This window comes from Osmerus eperlanus, chromosome 27, assembly GCF_963692335.1.
Source record: "Osmerus eperlanus chromosome 27, fOsmEpe2.1, whole genome shotgun sequence".
NCBI classification, from domain to species: domain Eukaryota; kingdom Metazoa; phylum Chordata; class Actinopteri; order Osmeriformes; family Osmeridae; genus Osmerus; species Osmerus eperlanus.
This window is the reverse complement of record NC_085044.1, coordinates 5,444,127-5,461,998: the sequence shown is the minus strand read 5'-3', so window position 1 is coordinate 5,461,998 and position 17,872 is coordinate 5,444,127. Positions and strand designations below refer to the sequence as shown.

Sequence of the window (17,872 nt, the reverse complement as noted above, 5' to 3'; positions counted from 1 at the left end):
ACATCACAACTACGCAACCTTGACATATATGCTGCAGTAATGTGTGTGTGTGTGATCTTCTTTGTGTATGTTCCAAATTGGTTTGTACCTTTATTATTGTTATGAAACCTTTTTTTTTTAATGTAATGACTGCTGTTTTGAAAGGGGGGGGGGGGGTTTGTAACATACTGTATGTGCAAGGAAGTTTTATACTTTGACAGTCAAACACTGGACTGGAGTGAGTTTTCCAACATTTTCAAGTTGAGAGCTATTCGTATATGAGAGACGTGAACTAACTGCACAGACTACAGCCTTATGACAGTTCTTACCTGAAGGATGATGCAGACACCATGCTGTAGTCACCGTTAGAATGGTGACTAAAATGGCTACATTTTTCTGCTCTTTAAAGGGGTCTTTAAAGGGAAGGAGCACCCATTAAATAATTTCTTATGTCTTCCCATTCAGGCTGTAAAGTCATGCAGACAGCTGACAGTCCATATCTGGTGTTTTGAACTGGTATAAACAGCCTATGGCTAATGTAGAGGAGATGATTTGGTGAATAACATTTGTGATAAGGTTGCATTGTCTGAGAGATGCTCAAATGGGGTGCCCTCTCTGTCTAATGGTGGACGTTTTGGTTAGAGAAAGAATTGACCTAAGAAAGAGGGGAATAAAAATATTTATTGAGTGAACATTCCCTTTAATTGCAATCGTAAATCATTTTGTAAATTGGTTGTCTTGACAAACAGTTCCATTGCCTTGTTTAAAAAAAGTAGTCCTGCAGTACTAAAGCTATTTCTAAATTCCCATAGTAGATGACTGTTCTCAAGAGCATAGTAAAATATCAAAAGGGATACCACTTAAAAACAATAATAATATAATAATAATAATTGAAATAACCACTTGTGTGTGTTGTCTTATAAGTCAACCAAATATGACAGCTGAACCCTGTCATGACCTACTCTATGTCAACTACCACTTCTCAAACCAGAAAAGAGATTTGCACTAAACTTATTTTGGTCTTCATTTATGAAAGCAATACATTACAGATAAATTGACATATTCTGAAAGCCAGAGCTTCTGAGAAAAGACAGCCGCCTGTGCACAGGGTAATGCTGTGTAAACAGTGATATTTGAAAAGTTTGTATATGATTTATTTTATGTAAAGGTACAGAATGGAAGTATGTTGTCTTTTAGACGCACATTATGAATTTGGACACGCACATGTTTGTTGGCTTTTAGTTTGTTCGTTTGACCAATCACAAAGGTCCAGATCCTAGGCGCATAATGTTTCCTCTTGTGATTGCTTTATGACAAATCAAACTGTTCAGGAGAGAGACAGGAAGGGATAATAGTCACAGGATGCCCCATAAATATGGACTAATGTGGATTATATGGTGGCAACTGAATAAATGGTAACATATGAAACTTCCCCAATGCTAAAACACATTTCACAAATTCCCTTAACTGTGCTCAAAAAACTTAGAGTGCATGTTTCTGGGACGTTGAATTAAGAGGTTTTAAAATTGAAAGAATAGACATTTCTTAAAACTGATGGAAAATGCACCGTTCCTTGAATATTGTAACATGAGTCATCCAAAGAATTTGTATCCACCAAAATATATCATACCCATAATTGTCCGTAAGGTTGATAGTGGGTAGACTATTGTTGATGTCTGCATTTTGTTGACTGATAACTGTAAATCATCAATAATTTATAACAGCAATCATGGTTAACACTTTTATTATCTGGAAAAAGTAGCTTTCATGTTTTCACCGCTTTGTGGTGTTGTTGAAAGATGTGGCAGTTTGTCTAAATATGTTGCGTGTTAGAGGAAGCATACGTATGTGCCTTCTTGTAATCTCCTTGGTGAGCTTGTTATTATTGAGAAGCTGAAGTCAGCCAATTGTGTTTGCACTAAAACCAAATTGCTTTTGTGATGTAGGCTACTTAAACAAGCGTGTTGCGTCACTTTAACCGTACAGTATGCATGAGGGTGAAATTGGCAAAGTCCTAGGGCTAGAGCTCATCTGTTGATCTGTTATCTAGTGCAGCTTAGGGAATCGTGTGAATATATTTCATCTTTGTTCAACATTCAGTTTTTGATTCCATCTCATTACCTTTATGTTTCTCACAGAGAACGCTACACAGTGACAAGCATCTGTGGAGTATCCACTGTCAAAAAATGTGCAAAATAACATACAAAATTCAAATGTAACACTTTCTTTCAAACAGCTAAACAACTACAGCTGAACAGCTACAATATTGTGGTAGAGATAACCCTTTCGCCAGATCCATGGGAATGCATGAGTACAAGAGGTCGCCTCAAGACTATTGGTCAAATACATTTTGGTTGTCTTTGAGAGTTTGTGTTGTTAACTTATTTTTGTTTGTTGAAATCTAAGAGAAAGGCCTACGTGCTTTGAGTCTTACAAATGCACCTTAATCATGTCGGTCCAAGTGGAATAGGCTGGCTATGTAATATTTTTTGATTTAGCACCTTACTACACAGCATGTTTTCACTTTATGCCAGTTTTGCTATTCTTCCATGCATATGATTTACAAAATAAACCTTATATATTTTGTGAAAACGTTTAAAGGGATGTGCCAAAGTTTGGAGGCGATCTCCCAAGTTTTTATGCTTTTTATTTATCTTTCCTCCTTCAGTTATCACAATGGTATGTCAAACCTTTCCTATCAGTGTGTGAAAGCAAATTATTTCAGCAAACAGTATCATTACCTGCCATTTTTAACAGTAAGCCCTGTATTTCACGTATATTTACCAGTGATGTGTATTTGTTATTATAAAGAAAATAGCCGTAAAGCTTCATTATGTTACATAATATTGTGACTTTTTTCGAAAAACTGTGAAGACTTATCTTGCATATACTTTATACAGAAGTATTAAGCCTTAATACAAAAGACTAAAAAAAGTGTGGAAGAATAAACTGATTGTTGCTAAGTAAGGATGATTTTTGTAAATGTTACCAGCACTTTTTTTGTAATTTTCACTCTCTGAGGTATTGTACAAGTTCACGCTGTTTGTGAAGTTTGATTATGAAGGAATAAAAACTAGTACTTTCCTGTACTTCACAGAACATTATATGGTCTGTTTTAATTTATTACCATGGCTACAAAAGGGTGAACATCAGTATTCTTACAGGTCACCACCACACATTAAATTATGTGTGGGCCAGGTATTGATGTTTTTCTTTGCTGTAGAGATCATGACCACTGAATTATGATTGCTTAAAGAAAGGGTAATGGAAGGGAAGGAGTGTCAATGCAAATGCAAACTCTGACTGATGGGATTTAAAAAACTGAGATATGGTTACAAGTGTGACCAGGTCAGAGAGTGTGTGAAAGGTTAGTATGATTTTAAGTGTGTCAAGTTACCAAACAGGCTATGAAAACGTATCTGATTCACAGATAAGCCTAATTGTGTTAAATGATCTGTCATGATCAGCTATGTCTTGAAAGTGTAGGGTCCTATGTTTAAAACAGTGTGTACAATCGGCCTCTGCATTACAATATTAGCCTAAATAACAGCCTTCGATATTAAAGTATAAATAACTTTATACTAATTAGCACATTTGGGTTCTGTCGGTCAACGTCATGACCTCCACTTAGGCTAGAGGGGATTTGTGAAAGATAGGCTACATCAAAACATTTGACTTGCTGAGTGAGGCTCTGCATTCTACAAGAACAAAAACGTTTCGCTACACTTCATGAAATTGAAGCTGTATGTTTGCAGATTATAAATAGCCTTTAATCTGGTAAATCACATAAAGACAACAAATAGTTTTTCATGAGTCATTGCCATGTTGTAGAGTTCCAAGTCGCTGCCTGAACCAAACTACTGGGTATGCCGGTGGCTATCGAAATCAGTGACCTAGAATCGAAAACAGGGACCAGGGGTCGCTGTTCGGCAAATGTTAGGGTTAGGGTTACGGTTCGAACATTTGCTGAACAGCGAGCCCTGATCACAGAGTTCGATAGGTCACCGATTTCGGTACAACACCGGGTATAAAATAGCCTACGGTTTCACACTGTTCAAGATACGCTCCGAGTCCTACCCAGAGATAGTGGGAAAGGTTGTGATTGAGGAATGTATTTTACGACAAGTACGTAAACGATGTAAAACGGCTTTCCGGCAGGAGTACTCCACATGTGGTAGCTAATGGAATACAATTCTAACCAGTGAGGACTAGCTAGCCAACAACGTGGCTAAACACACAACATATATACCAACCCCGAATAGTGAAGATCCCTTCAAAATGGAAAGGTTGGTGAAGTTTTAGCTTGAGGACTTTGTAACTAAAGTGATTGCTAGATATTGCAATTCCTTACTTAGCTACTGTACTGTAGATAATAACGTTGGTTAGCTCTGGACAACATGGTTCAGTTTGAGCAGAAGCATGAGTTTAAAACATCTATAGTTGAATAAAAATCGATAAACTAGACGAGCTACATTCGGCAAACATTTGCTCATCTTGGTGTATGAAAACGTGCACGTTTGTCATTATGGCATGGACTGGGACATGTTCGTGACAGATTCGTTCAGCACAGCCAAATTAGCTTGGTTTCATGGGATGGCAGAGTTGAAAACTCCTTAGCTGTATAAAACAACGAAAAAGACTACCACTAAGATATTTCTCTTTCATGTGTAGTGATGGTGCGATGATTAAACAAGGAATGTATGACGATCATGTGGAGAATCGGGCAGACCCCACCAGCATCAGCGCCAGTGAAGATGAGGTGAGTTCCTTGCATATGCCAAATGTTAAGTTTAAAGTAAACAAACTAATTAAAAAACAGTATAAACTGATTGTGCTCACGTTTTTGTCACATAGGATGGCAGTGACGATGAGAGAAAAAACCGCAAGCTCCTGGAGGCTATCAGCTCACTGGGGGGAAAGAAAAGGTTTGAATTACTGTTTGAACAATTAAATGTTTTTGTGCATGCACCGGCAAAAGGTTCAAAGAAGGTTCACAACCAAAACCAATGTATTGTTGTTCATTAGAAAGAAGCTTGCTGAACGATCTGAAGCCAGCATTCAAGTATCAGAGTTCACTGTCAATGCAGAAGGTAAATTCAAGTGCTTCAAAGAAGTTTGTTCTTATCCACAACATTTCATAGGCGGTTATAATGTGACATAAGAATCATACAAGAAATGTTGCATGAAACAAAACATTTGTGTTTGTAGGTGAAGGAGAAAAAATCAATCTGTCTGACCTCATTGGTACTATGGACAAAACCACCGCTTCACTCTCCAAGACAAAGAAACAGCTTAAGAATCTTCAGAACAGTCACACTACCTTGGAGACACCCCTAAGCAAACAGGAAACACAAAAGGTCAGATCATGTCAACAAATAATTCAATATGAATCCCCTATTGTTGATTAGTACACCAAAATTAGACCATCCCTTTTTTACCAAAAGATAAAATATCTGTTTTAAAATAAGTGTTTCCTAACAAAATATTATAGTTTATAGAGTTAGTAGAATGTAAACCTCTTCACACATTAGTTTGATATCGATTAAGATAATTTAGGAAATTAACAACACACTTCCAACAGATCCATAGAGATGTGGCTTTTGACAAAACCGCGAAAGAGGTGTCACGATGGGAGAGTATAGTCAAACAGAACCGAAGGGCAGAGCAGCTGGTTTTCCCCCTGAACCAGGAGCCTTCTGGCCCAAAACGCATGGACCAGGTGGTGACTGGATGGAAGGTGAGTAGTAATCTGTTCTCAGATTGAATCTCCCCATTCTGTAAAACGTTTGGGATATATACCAATTACATTGTTAAAAGGAGTATTTTTTTAACAATTTCAGACTTTGTTTGTGAAACAGGCTCAAACCCCACTGGAGCAGGAGATATTTAGCCTTCTGCACAAGAACAAGCAACCCATCCACCATCCTGTCCTTACACCCATGGAAGAGGCCTCCCTGGGAGCTATGAGTCTAGAAGAAGTTGGTGTTCTCACCAAGCATCACCCAGCCACATTCTCCCTGTAGTAAATGAATTTCAAAACATGAAGCTTTTAATTTAAATTCTAGCTCTGAAGAACAACTTTTCCTGTGTTTCAGGCGAAGGTGCGCCGTGCGGAACTCCAAAAGGCCAGAGTGCTGCAGTCATACTACGAAGCAAAAGCCAAAAGAGAAAGGAAGATAAAGAGCAAAAAGTATGTGTTTGACATCCCCTTCGCGTAATATTCAATACAAGCTTTAGATCAAGACCAGTAAGGCAAATATTCTCTTTCCAGATACCACAGGGTACAGAATAAAGCAAAGCGTAAGGAGTTTCTGAAGCAGTTTGATGACATGCTTAAGACCGATCCTGCTGCTGCTCTGGAGGAACTGAAGAAGATGGAACTGTCTAGAATGCAGGTACAGTGAGAGATTCCGAATCTTCGCAGGATAAGAGATGAAATTGATACTGAAGATTTGTGTTAACTGAATAATCATATTTTTTATCTCTTCTTACAGGAAAGAATGTCTCTGAAGCATCAGAACAGTGGCAAGTGGGCCAAGTCAAAGGCTATCATGGCAAAATATGATGAAGGGGTAATGATTTCATTTATCATTTGTATTGATCGTACTTTTTGGGGTATTTTCACATCAATCCCCATACTTACGGTTATCGTACTACCAATCCCTGTGGTGGGATGAGTTCCATTAGGATTCCGTAATCTGACCCTGTATGGTCAGAAAACGACATTGACAAGAGAATTGTTTGGCTCACAGGCTCGGAAAGCAATGCAGAGCCAGCTAGAGGTGAACAAAGACCTGACCCAGAAAGTGGTGGTAGTGTCTGAGGAGGAAGACGAGGACAAGGACAGCCCGGACACCCTGCCAGACTTTGTGAACGACTCACAGCCGTTGCTGGACCCGGTGAATCCCTGGATGAGGGGAAAGCTTTCTGTGGAACCCACGGTGCAGGAGGCGGGTGAGGGCACGGAGGCGCCGCTGCTCCCGCCTGTGGAGACGGCACAGTCGGACAGCAAAGTGGAAAGCGAACAAGAAGTAGAGGAAACGGAAGAGGAAGTGCTCCTTCGAGATTTTGAGACGAGGCGCAAGTTGCGGCGGACTGAGGTAGCCGACAGTGTGACTGTGTCTTTGGAAGACAAAGGTAAGCCTCGTTTCATGCTTCAAGTGGGCCATAATCGAGATCAATTGTATAAGAGATGAATATACTGTCTCTCGCAACGCGTAATACACCTGCCTTCCTCTTTACAGAAACACCAGAGGAGAATGAAGCCGAACAAGAAGTTGTGGAGATCTCTGACGGTGAGGAAGAGGACCTCTCTGAGTTCACCAGCCTTTACCAGGGGATAACCAACAGCCAGAAGTCCCAATCTCAGGAAGCACAGACAGAACCAGGACCAGGGGCCGTTCTGACCGAGGAGGCTCCAGGCCTGCTGGAGGAGACCCTGGTAAGAATCAGGACACTGGAGGATGTGGAGATGCTAAGTCAGAACCCCCTTCATATCGAAGGAAACCAACCATCACCTCCAGTGGACCAGAGCCCCAACATAGAGGAAACGGCCCTCCCATATGGTACTCAGAAGGCTGGGAAAAAGATGAAGAGAAAGAAAGGGATCGACCCCAATGAGGTTCTGACCAAAGAGGCCAAAATGATCAAGGTCCCTTTGGCTCCCACGGCCGTGGAGGATGAGAATGGTGAAGAGGTAAAGTCAGTTTCCTCAGCAGGAAAGCAGAATCAAATCAAATAAAACGAAGCTCTTGTAAAGCTCTTGCTAAATGTCTCCTCACTCTTCTTTTCTAAGGAACAAAGGACCATCATCAGTGAGGCGTTTGCGGGGGACGACGTCGTCTCAGACTTTCTGAAGGACAAGAGGAAGCAGGAGGAGGCTGGGAAACCTAAGGTCGTGGACTTGACTTTGCCAGGCTGGGGAGAGTGGGGAGGTCAGGGCCTCAAAACCTCCCGCAGGAAACAAAGGAGGTAGTGGATGAAAGATTGTACAGACAGTGACATTTTTGCACAATGTGCTTTTTCACTTTTCTGTGACATTTCGAATGTGGGGTTACTACTATTATGACATGTTGAAAGCAGAAATTACAAATTTGAATTTGAGTAATACCTGTAAGCTTTGGGTAGTATAATTGTCTGTTTTAAAATGTGTTATCTGTGATGTTCTACTTCGTTATCTGAGATGTTCTACTTGGGCTAAAATCCCTAATAAGATACTTTAGCAATGTGTGAGACTGTTTTGGTGGTGGCTTTAACCACATATGGTTGGGAATGTTATCAAACATTGTCTGGGGATCATGTCCTAAACGATACAATTAGATGTAAAATACGTCAAATCAAACAACTTTGTGTTGCTCACTCCAAAAAAACTGTTTTTGTAGGTTCAGGGTAAAAGCAGCACCACCTCCCCCAAGACGAGACGGGAAACTTCCTGCCATCATTATCTCTGACAAGAGGGATTCGGCCGTCGCTGCACTCCAGGTACATTTCCACAACTAGTACCAGGACATTATTCAGGTCAAATATTCCAGCGTAACAGATTGTTTGGTGGGAGTATAGAATCAGACTACTGCTGATGTTTGGCTGCCTCATGTCTCCCATCTCTTGCAGGTGAGTCAGCTGCCTTTCCCGTTTGAGAATCCCACACAATTTCAGCACACCATCCGGTCGCCTATCGGGCGCACCTGGAATACCCAGCAAGTCGTGAGAAAGATCACCGCGCCCAAGGTGGTCACCCAGTTAGGTGCCATCATCGACCCCATCGCCCGTGAGGAGCTTATGAAGGGCCGAAAGCAGACGATCGCAAGGACAGGGCCAAACATTCTGCTGGAGTCAGGCAAAGAAGATGTAAAGAAAACTGCTCAGAAAGGCACGCAGAAGAAGAAGAAACACACGAAAAACTGATTGTTTTCCTCCGTTTACTGTTGTCATGATGCAAATGTGAATGGGACGCCTAACCCTGATCATGATACCAAGGATGTTTGACACGTTCTGTGTGGTATCATGGCCACCACACTTACGATTGAGAGCATTTACACCTGATTCAGCCTGCCAAGTAAGCTATGATTTAGTTGGTCTTGGAGGAAAATCTGGTTAGAAAATCCTAGTGAGACCATCACCTCTTCTTGGAATGAAATGTTATGTTTTGGAATGAAATGTTTTGTAATGCATCAGTCATGAGCAACAGTAAAACCATGTATGCCAGATTTTATGACACCTCTCAATATATTTTACAATACCTTTTTATGAGCCAATTGGCTTATGGTGGTGGCACATCATTAATTTGTTATTTACTTAGCTAGCAGTAGCACTGTTAAAAAACATTTTTGATCTGTAAAATTAAATGCAGCGATAAATTAATCTTGCTATTGTATTTCTTTACTTTTGCTTTAGTGGCCCCTAAAGCAGATTTGCTGTGGCACATGACAAGGCCGTAATCATAATACATGTCCCCCCCAATATTCAAATCTAGTCAAAATGTCCCTCCCAACATATTGATATAAAAATATAAATGTGCTACGCTACAACAGGCAACCACGCACGCTGTCCGAAATTATCATAAATTGAATTAGTCCCCCCCAATGTTGACTCCATGGCTACGGCCTTGGCACATGATATTTCTTTATTGGGGGGGGGAAATCCAACTAACTGTTGTACAATTGTATAATTGAATAGCTCCTCTGCATGCTAACTAGTGATATACTGTGATTCAAAACGAAAATATTCATTCCTGAGTTGTGTGTGGTGTGTTTTTAGTGAGGACAGAGTAGGTACCAGGGATACAGCCAGTGTGAATTCCGATAGTGGATTTAAAAACATCCCCCCCCCCCCTCTAGTGTTACCATGTTGACTGTGAAACTTCTTCAATAATTAAACATTAGGTTGTAGTTCAGGTCGGCTAGAGAGTGTACATTGCTATGGAAGGTTTTTCCATTCCACTTCTCAAATTCTTAGTTATGTGGCAAACTTACTATATTGTTTGTTTGTAGAACTTTTTCCAATTGCACAACTTTTCTACTAGTGTCCAGCAATATTGTCCTCCAGAGCACGAGTCTGGTGTGATTAATTGTCATTTTTCATTGTGGTCATTGGACAACAAAGGTGGCTTTGTTTAGCCATCAAAAGGGTAAAGGGATGAACAGAATATTTGCAATTTTTCAGGAAATGGTGTTCACCTGACACCCATGTGAGTAAAGGGGTAGAAAGAATAAGGGGGGAGGAGACTGTGATGACCACATCATTCTTTTTTTGCAAGAGTGACTCAGCAGTTATCTTCCTCAAAAAGCCATTTCATGAACGCTCTTCGGTATATGCTGTGGCATTGTGCATCTTCACTCAATCACATTCTGCAGATGGAGGGATTACTGCCTGGTTTGGTCATCCTGCATGTGCTGGGTCTGGTCGCCAGCATTCCTAATGGTGCTCCCACTTCTGCCTGTGAGGATATGATGCCTCGCCACACTGGGGTACAACCACAACTCACCAGAGCGCCCTACGCCATCCTCGCCAACTCAAAGACCTTTCAGCCGGGTCAGCCTATAACAGGTGAGATTATTAGAAATCAATTCAACGACCAATTGTATAGTAATGTGAGTTTGTCAGATCAGGTCAGTGATGCACAATGCAGTGTAAAAGCGACTTTGGTCAAACTACCCTTGTTGAATGCCATAACCCGCAGATGCCCGTAATCGTAATGCAGCTGAGAAACTACCACGCAAGTGGATTGTTCTGTTGCAAGTTTAGATTATCTCTTGAGTTACAAGGTCTTTGGCCACTTTTAATGTATGGAACGTCGAGTTAGTCAAAATTAAATAAATAAATAGGTAAATAAATAGATAAATACATACATAAATAAATATGGCTATGAAAAAAATTCTGAACTTAAAAAAAGATGGCAATAAATATATAAATATAGCATTATATAATTATATAGCTGAATCCATTTACCAACATCAATAAATACATTTATTTATTTCAAAATGACGTTTTTGTAAAGACAACATTTATTTATTTCATTCGACTTTTATTTCCTAATGCCACATTTATTTATTTTTTGAGACTTTTACACACCACATTTATTTCCACATCACATTTATTTCCACACCACATTTATTTCCACACCACATTTATTTCACCACGTTGGTCCGAAGATAACCACGCCCCTCTCGTTTGCATGTGAGATTGGAAATAAATACAGCACAAAAATAAATGTGGTTATAGGGTCATCCTATAACAGGTGAGATTATTAGAAATCAATTCAACGACCAATTGTATAGTAATGTGAGTTAGTCAGATCAGTGATGCACAATGCAGTGCAAAAGCGACTTTGGTCAAACTACCCTTGTTGAATGCCATAACCCGCAGATGCCCGTAATCGTAATGCAGCTGAGAAACTACCACGCAAGTGGATTGTTCTGTTGCAAGTTTAGATTATCTCTTGAGTTACAAGGTCTTTGGCCACTTTTAATGTATGGAACGCCGAGTTAGTCAAAATTAAATAAATAAATAGGTAAATAAATAGATAAATACATACATAAATATGGCTATGAAAAAAATTCTGAACTTAAAAAAAGATGGCAATAAATACATAAATATAGCATTATAAAATGATATAGCTGAATCCATTTACTGACATCAATAAATAAATTTATTTATTTCAAAATAAGTTTTTGTAAAGACAACATTTATTTATTTCATGGGACTTTTATTTCCTAATGCCACATTTATTTATTTTTTGAGACTTTTATTTATTTCCACATATATTTCCACACCATATTTATTTCACCACGTTGGTCCGAAGATAACCACGCCCCTCTCGTTTGCATGTGAGATCAGAAATAAATACAGCACAAAAATAAATGTGGTGTGGAAATAAATGTGGTGTGTAAAAGTGGCATTAGCCATATTTATTTATGTATTTATTTATTTAATTTTGACTAACCCAACGTTCCATATTAATGCTGTATTTTGTTTCGTAAAACACAACACATACATATAGTGTCAGTCTCTTGGTGTTCCATGAAATCTTTCATCACAATGATTATCAATACACATTTCATTGAGATATCTTTTAAAACCCCAGACCCGATGCTGATGTCATAATGATAACAATCGTGAACGTGTGGTTTGTTTGCCCCCACTAGTGATTATATATGGACCTGACTACAGAGGTGTGCTCCTTCAGGCACGGACAGAAACTAGCCCAAATGCCTTGGGCAACTGGCATCTTCCCCCCCCGGATACCAAGTTTTTACAAGTGTGTTGTCTTCCAATGGGGCTCAGTTAGTCCAGGATTAAAAGTCATAAAACGTACCAAAAACTTGACTCTGCCATCTGAAAACTGAGATTTATGCTTGTCGGGGACTGATACCGTGTGTGGTTATTTATCCAGTGTTCAGACAACTTGCAAGGCGCTATCACCCATGCCAACACTAACCTGAAGGGCAATACGACAACATTCTCCTGGATGCCACCCAGCACTATCAACTCTGTGTACTTCATGTAAGCACTTTCACATCAAATTATTCCTTATTTTTCCATGTTTCCAGCAACTGTCAATTCACTATCTAACTGATAAATCTGTGGGGCTTCTATCATGCTTCAATTAATTAAATGTCCTTTTATAGGGCCACAGTAGCTCAGCAACGAACTGTGTACTGGCTCAACGTAAGGTCAGAACTTCTGACCAAAGGTAGGTATACTGGATCGATGAAATTAATTGTATTAAAGCCAGTCCTATCATCTTATCTTCGACTGCACATGGCAGGGCTGAACTCTTAAGCTCCCTCTCTAATTCTCCTCAGGGGCAGAGGAGGGCATTGGTCTGGCTACAGGAGGTTGTCTGAGTATGGCCAGTGAGGGATTTATGGTGTTCTTAGCTGCCTGTGTGCTGATGTCACAGGTGCTGTTGAGGTAATGGGATAAAGCGTCAGTGAACACACTGGATGTGTGCCTGAAAACTGCACTTTCAGATATTTTGTTACAGGTCGACAGGCAGAGGCTGCGAAACAATGTTTTCCCTTATCTCGAGTGCATTAAATCATTATGAAAAACGGTCTCCAGTGTTTTAGACTCCAATTATTGCATTGGTTTACTGTTGGAGACTCAACGATAGTACATAAAGTATTTTACCGTTGGAATGGCTTGAGAATTTTGAGCCGGGACACACCTACATGTCAAACTGGAACAGCAAGATGGGCGGGCAGCAACATGTGGAAATGGAGACCTGTCCTGGGATTAGGTTAACGTTCATATGGCAAATTAACCACAGTAGACATCCCTGGCATGTTTGGCACATGACTCATGTTATTGCAGGGACACCAACATGTCAACACCACTTTGTTACATTAGTATTGTTATACCCTTTAAAAAAATAAAAACGTGACTGGAAACAGGTCTAAATTTTCAAAGGGACATTTAGCTTAAGAAATGACATGTAGTTACCATCCCTTCCTGAATTGTAGTTGTAATGAAAAACGGAGCAATGACAGTCCTTCGTTTGACCATGGTCATAGTGAGCACTAAGTAGGAGATAAGTCTGAGTAAATATAGCAGTAAGGAGTGTAATCCGCTTCATTATCCAATCAGTGCCTTTTCCACAACAGTAGCAGCGTAGCACGTTACAGACCAGGTCGATATTACATGAACGGGATGGGGGGCAAAAAAAGACAACGCAACGATTTTAATACAGGGTAGGTTTGTTCACCAGAATACATTTATTCCAAGTTGTGATTACAAACAAACCTACTGAATGACAGGAGGATGTTCAGATTTCTTTAACAGGAATGACATTGGTAGAGGTGTGGAACATTTAAATGATAAAAGAAGCACAACTTACAGCCATCATCCGCAACTAGTCGTGTGACACTAGTTTGTTCCCATAAATAAGGCAGAATGCAGAGTCCATCAAAATGGAAAGTTATGTTACATTTAGCCATTTCATGTCAAATTTCAACAGATGTTAAAAAAAAAAGTTTACATGACTTTCTTCAGCTCGTCGTACAATACCAGCACGAAGGCGCCGCCCATGCCCCTGAGGACATTGGACCAGGCTCCCTTGAAGAAAGCCTTGCCTCCCTCGTCACGGGCGATCTTCTTCCAGCAGTCGATGGTCCCAGTGTACATGATGTCAGCTGTGGGAGGAAAAACAGGGGGGGGGGGGGTGAGAAAACGGGTGGGCGAAAACGGGGCATGTCGACTGCCAACGCGAGATGCTTCTGTATGCACGCCGGCGACTTGAACTCACCTCCTTTGCGGCCAGACTGCATCATCATACGACGACGGACAGTGTCGAAGGGATAGGAGGTCAGGCCGGCTACGGCGGTCACACTCTGGGCGATCATCCAGCTCACCAAGATGGTGGCGTTCTTGGGGTCGGGCAGCATACCTGCAGTTACAAGAGGCACAATTATTGATCAATAAAAATAAATAAAAAACATGGCAACTCACAAAAGCGGGGTGAAAGGCAGTGTTGACCATCTCAACGTGAAACTTTACCTTTGGCTGTGTCGTAGATACCAAAGTAAGCGGCTCTGTAGATGATGATGCCCTGGACTGACACGTTGAAGCCTTGGTACAAGCCTTTCAGGCCGTCGGATCTGAAGATCTTCGCCAGGCAGTCGCCCAGGCCGTTGAACTCTCTGCCGGCTCCGGCCTTGCCCACGTCGGCAGCCAGACGGGTTCTGGCGAAGTCGAGGGGGTAGACGAAGCACAGGGAGGTGGCCCCGGCAGCACCACCGGAGGCCAGGTTACCGGCGAAGTACCTCCAGAACTGGGTACGCTTGTCGACGCCATCAAGGAAGACCTTCTTGTACTTGTCCTTGAAGGCAAAGTTGAGGGCCTGGGTAGGGAAGTATCTGATGACATTGGCCAGGTTTCCTCTCCAGAAGGAAAGAAAGCCCTGTTCCTTGGGAATACGGGTCACACAGTCCATAATTCCCTTGTACTGCATATCTGCGGTGATTTGCTTGCTGGCATGCTGGACCTGTTGAAACAAAGCATTACAAGTTTACTATAACATGCGTTTCCACTCATGCAGTATACAGTGCTTTAAATTAAATATCAGTTTTTCTAGTGGCCTTCCCTTGCTACGACCTTGGCACCTAGCCAACTACATGCTCCACTAAAGGGTTACTTCAAAACTGATGTCAATCTACATCCGAAATAGAAAGACTTAAGTACGAGTTAGAGGTTAACTCCCTCAAACGTTTCAATTCAACACCCACGGCACCCGTGAACACTGCTAGCTTGCAATGCCAGTTCTTAGTTGTAACAGGATGTGCCTATGCTAGCGATGACGCTAGCATGCCGGTTAGCCATTTAGCTATACGTGTTAGTCGCTTAGCCAAGGGCCTCCGACTGATCATCGGAAAACGGCATTGTTAAAATCCTAAATTGCTTTCAATCTTGTCAGCTGTCACAAAAACAAATAGATCATAAAAGCCAGTTAAGTGCGGGGCGATACTGCATCAATTTACGAAAATGATAGTCTTTGCTAGCCATTCTTCATGCCCTTTGTTAGCTAGCGCTGTAAGCTAGCACTAGCAGTCTCGTGTAGGTCATTCCACATCCCATGATGACCTCAAATTTGTGTAGGTGTCCATAGAAGGAAGATGCACACTAAATCAATCCAAAAGCCATTGAGGGAGATTCCATGCGTCTAATAAAGCACATACAATCACACGAGTGTTGAAGTCATAAATATACCTATAAACCTGGTCAATGACAGCTAGGCTAACAGTTCGCTAACAAGATCATGCTAGCGCTGAGGATGCTTCCGAAGGCCGGTCCGCGCATAGCTACCTGAAGGAGAAGCTTGACTCTCTCAATGGGAGCAACAGCCGTCTTGGAGATGGCAGCGGAGATGCCACCAGCCAAGAAGTCCTTGGCAAACGAGATCGCAGTTTCATTCATTTTTATGGTATTTTAAGTTGCCTTGCAGATATACTGTACAAACGATACCCCTACTGCCCTCCAACAGCAGATGGCCTAAAAACAGACGAAATGGCCGATTTTATAGAGACGCCGGATTTTTATGAAAGTAAGCGGATCGCGAGACATCGCGGGAACAGCGATCTGGCCATGCTATTGGTCCTTTTCTGGATATGGGCAGGGCCAATCTTCAGAGAATGGGTAAACTTGATTCAACTAGTTAACGCGCCGGTTACGTGGGGTTATTTTTTTGCTAGTTAACATCACCTTGACTTACGCTCTGACCAATGGAAGGGTACAAAGACTACTGGGACGCATCAGATATAATGTTGCACGGAGTTGACACCGTTTTCTGGGATATACACAAACAATCCTCTATGCAAAATCAATGAGAACACAGTGTTCTATTGCAGCCTTCTGCAGAAAAGAATGACGTGAAGGGTTAAGTTTCACTATTGGACAAACTTAGAATAAAGTAACCTAAAAGAGTCTTAACTGGGATTTGGGCAAGTAAGTTATAATAAATATATACATTGCTACCCTAATCTTATGGGAGCTAAAGAGTCAAGCCAAATTGATCAGTAACCCCGTAAGCTCCCCCCCCCCCCACACCACCACCACCACCACCACCACACACACACACACACACACACACACACACACACACACACACACACACACACACACACACACACACACACACACACACAAAGATCTGATGAAGTTTGACAGGTTTTTGCCAAGACACAAAAAAGAAATGCTAAATGCATCTTCGCGGACACCATTAGATTTTACAGTTGGCGATATATCGGGTCCGGTTTTTATCCCCTTCTCGTTTGTCTATTGCGTTAACTCCAGGGGAGTGCTCTCCTAATTGTAAAATATCATTACTCTAATTCGTATCAGCAGGGGGGATGTTTTATGAGTTACACCATGAACTCCCATTGAAACATTTTGTGGGTCCCAAAACTGCAGGCTATTCTATTCCTGCCTTCCTCGCCTCCATTACTACTTACTCCATTATTACTACTTGAAAAAGAATAAAGAGTAAAGAATAAGTATTTGAGAGGAGATGAGAGAATGAAACAGGGGACCAAGGAAATGACGGACACTTCGTCCACTTCTGCATCACTGCTGATGCGGTCAATGCATACAATTATTATAAGAAAATACATTCAAATATGAGAAACAGCGCCTCCGAATAACGTCCATCTCGAGTTTTATTGACAGTGGTTTCACAAAATAAGGCAAGGAGGAAAGCCCGCCTTGCAGAAAGCGATTGGCTAGAACATTACTACTCGGACATAATTGGCTGGAAAGTTGCATGCTGCTCCACAAATAGAAATGGACACTTCACTGGCACTGAGCTGTCTTGTGTTATCAGCGGACCTCATTAACTTACACAACATGTTTACTGGAGACACAACCTTTAATTGTTTAACTGAAAATATCGTATCTATGTGTAACTCTTCTTAATCAATTTTGGTACCACAAAAAGTTGATTTTTACCGAGGAGTGTTTCGTTACTATGGGTTCATTAAACTCAGCCTTACATATAGTTGAATTATGTTCATGTTCAAATTGTAAGTAGTTCCATATTTACAAAAAAGAAGCATACATGTTAAACTAAAATTGTAAATGAAAAAAACTGCTTACAACAAACTACTAGCCAAAAAAAGAAGCAAATGGATGGAGCCAGTAACCTTCACATACAGCACCAAGGGAAAGTTGGTCCCAGAGCCATAGAAAACATTTTCTATGGCTCTGGTTGGTCCTAATGAGAAATTTAATTTCCGGTCGATTATTTCTTCTTCAGTGGTGTTTAATGGTGTTATATGTGCACTACCGCCACCTAGTGTACTTGGCATGAGACAGAGATCTAAATACCTGCTGTCAGTCCAGTATCTTTTCAAGAAAGAAACAATGAAGATACCTCTCTTCTTGGTCCATTTCGCAACAATGC

The 17,872-nt window shown here is 41.0% G+C and overlaps 3 protein-coding genes across 4 annotated transcripts; 2 read left to right on the top strand and 1 right to left on the bottom strand.

Moving 5' to 3' along the window:
• The first annotated feature begins 3,304 nt into the window (after positions 1-3,304).
• Positions 3,305-9,339, top strand: si:dkey-251i10.3 (uncharacterized protein LOC553498 homolog). Of its 2 annotated transcripts, XM_062453218.1 has the most exons (15): positions 3,305-4,265; positions 4,651-4,738; positions 4,834-4,904; positions 5,005-5,069; positions 5,188-5,336; positions 5,561-5,716; positions 5,838-5,957; positions 6,075-6,169; positions 6,251-6,374; positions 6,474-6,551; positions 6,732-7,116; positions 7,224-7,675; positions 7,775-7,950; positions 8,361-8,460; positions 8,590-9,339. In XM_062453218.1, exons 1-15 carry the CDS (start codon positions 4,258-4,260, stop codon positions 8,881-8,883), a joined length of 2,361 nt encoding a protein of 786 aa, XP_062309202.1. In that variant the 5' UTR covers positions 3,305-4,257; the 3' UTR covers positions 8,884-9,339. The 2 variants fall into 2 exon arrangements, with proteins under 2 accessions (XP_062309202.1, XP_062309203.1); XM_062453219.1 differs by lacking the exon at positions 3,305-4,265 and having other exon boundaries at positions 4,732-4,738; positions 5,005-5,079; positions 5,197-5,336.
• A 393-nt stretch (positions 9,340-9,732) lies between these two features.
• si:dkey-251i10.2 (uncharacterized protein LOC562682 homolog) lies at positions 9,733-13,030 on the top strand. Its single transcript, XM_062453222.1, has 5 exons — positions 9,733-10,524; positions 12,123-12,235; positions 12,371-12,480; positions 12,606-12,670; positions 12,783-13,030. Exons 1-5 carry the CDS (start codon positions 10,272-10,274, stop codon positions 12,893-12,895), a joined length of 654 nt encoding a protein of 217 aa, XP_062309206.1. The 5' UTR covers positions 9,733-10,271; the 3' UTR covers positions 12,896-13,030.
• Positions 13,031-13,671: 641 nt separating this feature from the next.
• Positions 13,672-15,991, bottom strand: si:dkey-251i10.1 (uncharacterized protein LOC100038774 homolog). The gene is made up of 4 exons (XM_062453221.1): positions 15,781-15,991; positions 14,476-14,962; positions 14,225-14,365; positions 13,672-14,111 (listed from the first exon to the last, which is right to left on the bottom strand). Exons 1-4 carry the CDS (start codon positions 15,889-15,891, stop codon positions 13,954-13,956), a joined length of 897 nt encoding a protein of 298 aa, XP_062309205.1. The 5' UTR covers positions 15,892-15,991; the 3' UTR covers positions 13,672-13,953.
• Between the last annotated feature and the right edge of the window lie 1,881 nt (positions 15,992-17,872).

Bases quoted from the DNA above. Each gene is read 5' to 3' on its own strand.
- si:dkey-251i10.1 (XM_062453221.1), bottom strand. From the start codon at position 15,891: ATGAATGAAACTGCGATCTCGTTTGCCAAGGACTTCTTGGCTGGTGGC. The intron at 14,366-14,475 runs GTAAAGTTTCAC...TTGTAACTGCAG, and splicing joins TATCTACGACACAGCCAAAG to GTATGCTGCCCGACCCCAAG. The intron at 14,112-14,224 runs GTGAGTTCAAGT...TTCCTCCCACAG, and splicing joins GCAGTCTGGCCGCAAAGGAG to CTGACATCATGTACACTGGG.
- si:dkey-251i10.2 (XM_062453222.1), top strand. From the start codon at position 10,272: ATGAACGCTCTTCGGTATATGCTGTGGCATTGTGCATCTTCACTCAAT. The intron at 10,525-12,122 runs GTGAGATTATTA...TGCCCCCACTAG, and splicing joins GCCGGGTCAGCCTATAACAG to TGATTATATATGGACCTGAC. The intron at 12,481-12,605 runs GTAAGCACTTTC...GTCCTTTTATAG, and splicing joins ATCAACTCTGTGTACTTCAT to GGCCACAGTAGCTCAGCAAC.
- si:dkey-251i10.3 (XM_062453218.1), top strand. The intron at 4,739-4,833 runs GTGAGTTCCTTG...TTTGTCACATAG, and splicing joins TCAGCGCCAGTGAAGATGAG to GATGGCAGTGACGATGAGAG. The intron at 7,951-8,360 runs GTAGTGGATGAA...CTGTTTTTGTAG, and splicing joins TCCCGCAGGAAACAAAGGAG to GTTCAGGGTAAAAGCAGCAC.